This window comes from Heteronotia binoei, chromosome 4, assembly GCF_032191835.1.
Source record: "Heteronotia binoei isolate CCM8104 ecotype False Entrance Well chromosome 4, APGP_CSIRO_Hbin_v1, whole genome shotgun sequence".
Lineage (NCBI taxonomy): Eukaryota > Metazoa > Chordata > Lepidosauria > Squamata > Gekkonidae > Heteronotia > Heteronotia binoei.
In genome coordinates this window covers 37,916,263-37,924,467 of record NC_083226.1, presented here as the reverse complement: position 1 = coordinate 37,924,467, position 8,205 = coordinate 37,916,263, and the positions used below count along the sequence as shown (strand labels likewise).

Here is an 8,205-nt window from a genome sequence, read left to right as displayed (position 1 = left end):
ATCTATTACAGTTTTTGTTTTTTTAGCTCAGTGGACACAGGCTGGCAGTCGCTAGGCCCTGCCTTGTGATTCTTTGTAATCTGCTAAGGGAGATTTCCATGATTTTGCAAGCTGATTCACTGCCCACTTTCTCTATATTTAGGACTGCTTGCAATTCCATCCTACTGTCTGATGAAGTGTGTTTAGAAAAGCACATGAAAGCTTACATTCGGAATAAAATTGTGTTGATCTTAAAGGTGCTACCTGACTCTAATTTGTTCTACCACTCACTCGCTCTTCTCCAACCTAACCTACCTCAAAGAAATGTTGCAAGTATAAAATGAAAACAGAGGAGAAAGCTTTGGAGGAAAGGGAGGATATAAATATAGACAGAAAATCCAAATCTTCCACACGATTTCTGTACAGAGCAAGATTTTACCCCTTGTCTGTCACAAACAACAAGGCTTATAGGCAAATTATATTGACATAGATTTTTTTTTTCAGATATAAAATTAACTGCCTGTTTAATTTGTATGAACTGAGACAGGCTACAGTTGCCTGTTTAATTTGTGTTAACTGAGACAGGCTACAGTTGCAACCTCCCTTTCCGTTAGTGCTAGTATTTCCACTCACAGAAAAGGGCTGCTTTTTTCTGTCAGTTCTCCCCTCTCACTGGAGTCCTCCCCTTATAACCCCCACAGAGTTCCTAGGGGTTCATTAACACATAGTGCACAATTCTGATAATTACACAATATGGCAGGAGAGGCAAAAGTCACTGTTTACACTACTCTGCTCTGCACATGCTGCGTAGGGTTGGAGCTGCACACTCTGGAGCCACTTGAACATGCAGCTCACAAAACAAACTTCACTGAGCCTAAATGCCCCCGCCCCCCCACAACACACACAGTATTTTCCTAGTTTGCAGTCTGTGAAGTTGGGGAGAGTCAGTAGCAAGGAGTGACCAGAGGGGCATGATAAGGAAGAAAATGTCTGCCTGATCAGCAGCCACAGTAGTCGTGCTCCCCACTGCTGCTGGGTGCCTTTAGATTTTAGTTTCTGCTCTGCCCCTGCTGCAGCTTCCTGATGTCACATAAGCCACAACATCTGACTACATTATTGCATTTGAAATCCAATTGCAGTGAAGGAGTGTAAGCAAGGTTTCCTTGATCTTGCCGTGTCATCTCGGGCTGGAAACAAAAAGTGCCTTATCTGCATGGAGCATGCTGTCAAGAGCACTTTTGTGAACAGCCTGGGGCAACAGAAAAGACGACCAAGAAGAATGTAGGTTTTGTGAAATCTTGTGCACCCAATGGTGTTGGAAAGTGCCTTTATGTCGCAGCGGACTGATGGTGACCCTGTTGAGTTTTGGATTTTGTGGTTTCACTAAACCAGGTCCCACTCTGTTTAATTTCTGAGATCCGATGAGACTGGGGTAGCCTGGGCCAACCAGCTCAGGGCACGCTCCCAATACGCTCACTTTGGCAGGCCCAAAGAAGACACAAATTCCTTTGGTGACAGGAGTCTACCAGATACCAACCAGAAATCTACCACTGGAACATAAGACAACATTCTGCCCACCTCTAGCCAGATTTGTTCCCAAAAGCATGATGACAGTTAGATCCTCCCATCCAATAGCAGAGAAGTTTTTACTTAACGTCCTTCTATTTGCATAACATGCTGCATGACAGCTAGTAAGAACAAGTATTGATTTTTCATTTAAGATCAGCGTACAAAAATTCAAAATGCATTCAGTCAGTCCAGACCAGCTGAGAGGTGTGGTATGATCTGACTGAAGGTCATTATCGGAGTGCTGAAATATACCTTGCCCTGTGTTGTGTAAGTGGAAATGCAAGATGGGATGCAGCTAAGAGGACACAGTGCGAGGGCTATCGGTGATGTTTTCGCTTGCACAAGAGTTGTTGCATATATAAAATGTTTGGTCGGATCCAACCAGAATGGTATAGAGAGGAACCAGCGTCCTTCTCCCATCCCTGCTATCATTTAAACAGGACCCCTCAAATGACATCTCACATTGCTAAGGAATATGCAGCAGTATAACACATCTTTCTTACTACATCTCTGCATAATTGTGAGCAGTCTCTAAGGGTTTGAACTCCACCTCTTCCCTTCCTTAAACTGGAGAGTCTGCAACAAGAACAGGTGCATAAATCAATTAATCCAGCCTGGAAAAGGGGAATTTTTTTTTTTTATTAACACATTTGTTTGTTACACATCAGCTCCTACTGAAGGAAAACAATTGAATTTGTATGTTTTAAAATTATTTGTGAAAACAGTGCCCACCCTCCTAAAGCTTGCAGTTCACATAGATTATCAAGCGTGCCAAAGAAGTATGGAAACACTTCCTTGAAGCTGTGCACATAGTCTGCATAAGGCACTTCTGCTTCTTAAGAAGCCGTTTACCACAGAAAAGTATGGTGGACGTCAGACTGACTAGCACCTGGGACCAGAAACGGCATACGAAGAAAGGGCAAGGGAACAGGAACAGTTGCCTGTAGGACAGTCCTGAATACCGCTAATCACTCGTGGCTGACTTGCAGGCAAGGAAGTGCTTGAACAGGTCGGGGCAATGGGAAGGAAATTCCTCCCAATTGCCTCATCTTGGGGAATGCATATAGTGGTAAGGCATGCCCAGGACAGATTGGAGGGAAGCAAGTCTGGTAAGAGCACAAAGATCATCCAGCCTACTTGGCTCTTCTACAGCCTGTGGTGTCTCCTCACAATGGGGGATTTGAACTTAAAATCGTCTCCCATGCATTGTGAAGTGGTACATACTGCCATCAGAGAATGGTACCATGTCCACAGAGGTATGATTGGCTCCCAAATAACCAGGAAGTAGATATAGACACCGGGTGAGATTTATGTATCAAATAGGCAGTGATGACCTCCACCTTCTTTCTCGATACCAATCTTTCATTGATATATACACTAAGGAAGGTAGTTACTGACTGCTTTGTCTTATTCTTAAAAGCAAAACAAGACACCTCAGGGAAGGGAAGCTAACTCTTGAAAATGTTTACATGAATAATGTATCTGGAAGCATTTATAAAGAAACTCTTCTGGCATTTCCTGCCAGCCACCAAGCTCTTTTCCTATAACATGCATCACTTAAGAGCTCAGGTTCACGGATGCCTCCTGTGCATCTATATTGCTGGCATGATGCAGCATTTCAGATTGCAGGCAAGAGGCTAAACGTTTTTATGCTCTCCAAACATCTCCCACAAACCACCCTTATAAAATCAGCATGTCGAGAAAAAAGGCTAATCTTGAACCCACCTGCTAATGTTGTAGGTGTAGAATTTGTTTTATATATGGGCTTTTCCTGCCTTTTCATTTTACTCACTGGCAAGTGCTTGTTTCTTGGGGGGAGGGCAGTTCTGCTCCACGTGTGTGTTGCTCCTTCTAGCTTCAATCTGCAGGGAGATATGCTGGACGTAAACCACTGTTAAGCTGAATTGACTACTAGAGGGAGAAAAACAGATGTGGAACAGACTCCCCCCCACCCCCCGAAAAAGGAACAAGCACTTTTTGTTCCTTTGTTTTGCTCGAGCAAAATGAGAATGTGGAAAACCCCCTTCACATATACATTTCAAAGTGACAGAGAAAGAAAGGAGGAACTCACTAATATGCAATGGAACAGAAGAAGAAAAAGCCTCTTTGACAATCCACAATCACTCATTTAAAGCTGTCGCTGAACTGGAAAAGACACAAAGCATTCACTGGCAGTACAAGAGGATGTGCTAGGATTTTCAAGTCAAACAAAGAGCTGAAATGAACAATTGAGGATTTCCAGGGAGGCTTCTTGCAATTGGCAATGACCCGAGATTGCAGACATTGCTGTGCCATCTATTCCCTTGTGCTTGCATGTGAGCAAAACCAGGCAGGTAGCTTGCCTGGCTTCTCCGGCCAGCAGAGCGACTCAGGCTCCACCTGCCTACCCACCCCACTCACAGGAAGCTTTGCAACATCAGAGCAATTTGGGATTGCCATTCATCCTGAGGCTAGAAAACATCCCCACGTGCCGGACCAGATTGGGCTCCACTACAAATGCCCGTTCACCCTTCACGCGCAAGAGCGAGTAAAGGGCAGTATCTTTGGCAAAGCCTGGGCGGCAGTGCAGTTCTTTCAGGTAACCCAAGGCACGGCGGGCAGAAGAGGCAGAGAACAGTATAGCAGGTGTGCAGCATTCTGTGACAGGCACGATGCTGTAGAGCGGAGGGGCCAAGCGGCGGAGTTCCAAAAAGTAGTGGCGTCCCACCAGTTCTACCAGCAGCATGCTATACAGGGCAAAGAAAAGCACAATAGGCCAACTGAGGCTGGAGCGGCTGGAGACCCAGGTGTAGACAAAGCCCAACAGGGACCCCATAAACATGCCTATTCCGAGCCACTCGAGGATCCTCATGGGCTCTGGGTTGATATAATGTTGCAGTCTCTCTGGATGATAGAGCTTCACGTAAAGAGCGTCTTGCAGGTGCGCCTTTGAGAACCGCACCTGCAACAGGTGATGCAAAACTGGAAAGATCTCCTCCTCAGGAACGGCATCGTCTTCCACCAGCAGCACATATTCTGGGTTGTAGGCTTGCAGTGACTTCTCAAGACAATAGGCATAATCCCGCTTCTCCTTTTCAAACTGGTTCAGCAAAAGCTCTGCCTTCTCATGGCCTCCATAGTGGTTCACCATAGCCATAAAATTGGATAGCAGCTTGGCATCCCAATGGCTGCCAGGATCCATTTCCACATTGCAGAGCAAGATCTGGTGGCGACGGCAGGAAGGGCCACATTTCTGGAGGAGGCGGTGGAAACGGGATGCTACCTGAAGGACATAGTGGAATTCAGGATGCCTCTGGACCGTGATGATGGTAATCAGTAACCATGGATGGAAGGCATCGCTGCCCAATCTTTCTGACGTATTTGGGGTCCGCAGTCTCTCAAAGTAACGGAGGGCGCTCAGACCGTCCTCTTGGTTCTGCTTCAGGAACTCTTGGCTCATTGGGCGCAGATACCAGCGCCGCACATAGAAATAGGAGTAGAGGAACTGCTGGCAAGTCAGTGGGGCAAGCACCCCAAAGGTCACAACGGTCAAAGCAAGGAGCTGCACGAATGGGTTGGACCAACGACACAGCCTCCTCCATGGCTGTAGATGTCCCCGTGGGAGCATGGCTGCAGTGCACAAGGGCTGGCAGTTGTGGGCTCATGCCTCAGGCCATTGTTTCCTCTGAGATACAGGATGGTGGTGATGGAAGGATATGAACAGTCTTGTATTTAACTGAGTTAATTGCAAGATTCAAGCCTGGAGAGAAGGGAAGACAAATTGTTATACATATCTATCAGCCTATTATATACCATAAGTAGTAGCCATTTTGACAGCTTTCATGGTAGAAAAGGAGCATATAAATCAAAATAAGCGCCAAATAAATATACCAGGGGCCAAACCTCACATGATGGGTGGCTATGGGATGACCTTGTTCAGACTGATGCAATTTTAGAGAATTTAATCATTTAAAAATGGCTGCAAGGCCCTGATACTGATTGGACCCACGAGATGGCAGCAACAGACAATCTTCTCCCCACACCCCATGTCTTTTAAAATGCTGAAACAAACCCTTTTTCTTTGCCAGAGCTTCTAATGGAGTTTAGACTAATAGCATCTTTGGGGAGGGGGGGGGAGTATCATGACCCAGATGGGGATGCCATCTGATGCTGCCACCACTCTGGATTTATGGTCCCTGGGGAAGTACCCTCCCAAGCCCAACAAAAAAATGCCCCTTTTAGCCGAGAAACAGGCATGATGACCAGGCAGAGAACATTAAAAAGATAAAGGTTTATTAATATAGGGATGGGTATTTAAACAAGGCAAAGTGCTTAACAGATATAACAGTGTATAAAGGAAAATCAAAATAAACCCTAACACAGCTACCTGTACTTCCCCTAGCCTGCTAGTCCTCAGGGCCCACAGCCTTTTCCCCAGGCCGACTGCCTGTGACTCACTCTACCTTCTGAGCCAAAGACTGTCCTCCCAGCCTGACTCTGTGAGAGAAAACAAAACATTGGACTTACCTGAAGGTTTCTTCTCTTCAGTTCTTCAGTGGGGCGAAGGCATCCAAACTAGTTAGGTCACACCCCCTTTTGCTTCAGGCAGGGCTATGCAAATTTTTTGGATATGCCTATTTAGGGAGAGCGAGGGTGCCCTTCCAGACGTGAAATAGCCTAGTCAAAAAAATTACTAATACCACTTATACCTGAACTGTGAATGAGACTTTAATAATGTAAGATACAGAACCAAGAAGGAAAAGGCAGTAGTGTAACAAGAGAATATACCTTTCTCTATGCCGTTCCCTACACACATAATCCTCTGTATGCATGACCTCCTTCCCTATGAAAATATGCAATTCTAAGCAGATTTTTTTTTAACATTTTAAACATTAACATCACAAGAACAGTGGTGGGTAAATTGGATGCCTTCGCCCCACTGAAGAGAAGAAATCTTCAGGTAAGTCCAACGTTTCGTTCTCCTTCAGTGGGGGAAGGCATCCAAACTGGTTATGTAACAAAGACACAGTCAGGGTGGGAAAAATTTAGGGTTCACTCGCTAACAACCTGCTGGAGGACCCTTCTCCCGAAGGCAGCCTCAATGGAAGACTGTTGTTCAATCCTATAGTGCCGAATGAAGGTGGCAAAGGAAGACCATGTGGCTGCCCTACAAATCTCCCCAATTGGGGCTCAGGTAGAAAAAGCAGCTGATGTAGCAGCTGCCCTAGTGGAGTGTGCCGTTATACCAAGAGGTGACCTCAGAGCCTGAAGGCCTGAGGTATATAGGCCTCCTTTATACAGCTTTTTACCCAATATGCTATGGTAGCTTTGGACACTCGTTTCCCCAAGTTTTGAATCCCATACAATACAGAGAATCAGAAAGCCTGAATCCAGCAGTTCTCTGTATATATGCTAGGAACACCCTACGGATGTCCAGCTTATGCCACTGTTTTTCTCGTGGATGGACTGGGTTTGGACAGAATGATGGAAGTGTGATGTGTTGATTTACATGAAAAGGGGGATTTAATTTTGGGACAAAGGTTGGATCTGTCCTTAGGACTACAGAATCCTCATAGACAGTGCAAAGCTCCTTGAGCACAGAAAGAGCCCCCACCTCTGACACCCTTCTAGCAGAAGTAACAGCAATTAGGAAAGCCACCTTCCATGACAGGTGTTTTAATTCAATGAAAGATAAGGGCTAAAAGGGGGGTTTAGTAAGAGCTGCTAAGACCCTTGATAAATTCCATACTGGGAACCTGTGCTGAACAGGGGGGGGGGGGGCAGCTGTGATATACCTTTCAAATACCTCTTGATCTGTTTGTTTGAAGCCAACCCCCCCCCCCCCCCAAACCACAGTTACTCAGGACTGCTGCTATTGCCGCCACTTGCCTTTTCAAAGTGTTGGGCTGTAAACCCTTTTTCCATCCCTCATGCAAAAAGGCAATAATGTCACAACTCAGTGGTTTAATTGGATCCACCTCTTGACCCAGAGCCCAAGTGTGGAAAGCAGCCCAAGTGTAATTGTAAATACGTCTGGCGGCTGGAGGTCTGGCTTGGAACATTATTTCTGTAATGTCCTTAGACAGACCTGAGAGTTCTAAATCCTGCCTTTCAGCCTCCATGCCGTCAATTGCAGCCACCCAGGGTCCGGATGGTAGATTGGGCCCTGATGAAGTAAATCCGACCGAACTTGAAGCTTCCATGGTTCTGTGATTGACAACTGGATCAGTTCTGAAAACCATAGTCTCCGTGGCCAGTAGGGGGCTAGGAGAATCACATCTGCCCTCTCCTCCCTGACCTTTCTCAGCACCCTGCTGAGAATTGGAAGTGGAGGGAAGGCGTACAGTTAACCCCCTTGGCCAGCTGAGATGTAGAGCGCCCAGTCCATCTGCTTCTTTCTTGGTGAACTGAGAGAAGAACTGAGACACCTTGCGGTTCTTGACTGAGGCAAAAAGGTCCATCTGAGGCACTCTGAAATGCTCTATAAGGTCTTGAAACACCTGGTTGTTCAGAGACGACTCCGCTGGGTCCACATCCTCTCAACTCAGTCAGTCTGCTTGTGTATTCAGAATTCCCTGAATGTGCTGAGCTCTTAAACCTGTGAGATGTCTCTTGGCCCATGTCAGGAGCTTCACAGCCTCTTGGTGTAGAAGCAGAGCCCTTGTTCCTCCCTGACGA

At 46.1% G+C, this 8,205-nt stretch overlaps 1 protein-coding gene across 3 annotated transcripts in view; it reads right to left on the bottom strand.

Moving 5' to 3' along the window:
• Window positions 1-2,167: 2,167 nt before the first annotated feature.
• Window positions 2,168-8,205, bottom strand: part of PGAP4 (post-GPI attachment to proteins GalNAc transferase 4) — a 29,729-nt gene continuing 23,691 nt past the window's right edge. For all 3 annotated transcript variants that reach the window (XM_060237130.1, XM_060237131.1, XM_060237132.1), the window contains one exon: window positions 2,168-5,287. In XM_060237130.1, coding sequence (XP_060093113.1) covers window positions 3,965-5,155 — 1,191 coding nt within the window. In that variant the 5' untranslated portion in view covers window positions 5,156-5,287 and the 3' untranslated portion in view covers window positions 2,168-3,964. The remainder of the gene's footprint in view (window positions 5,288-8,205) is intronic.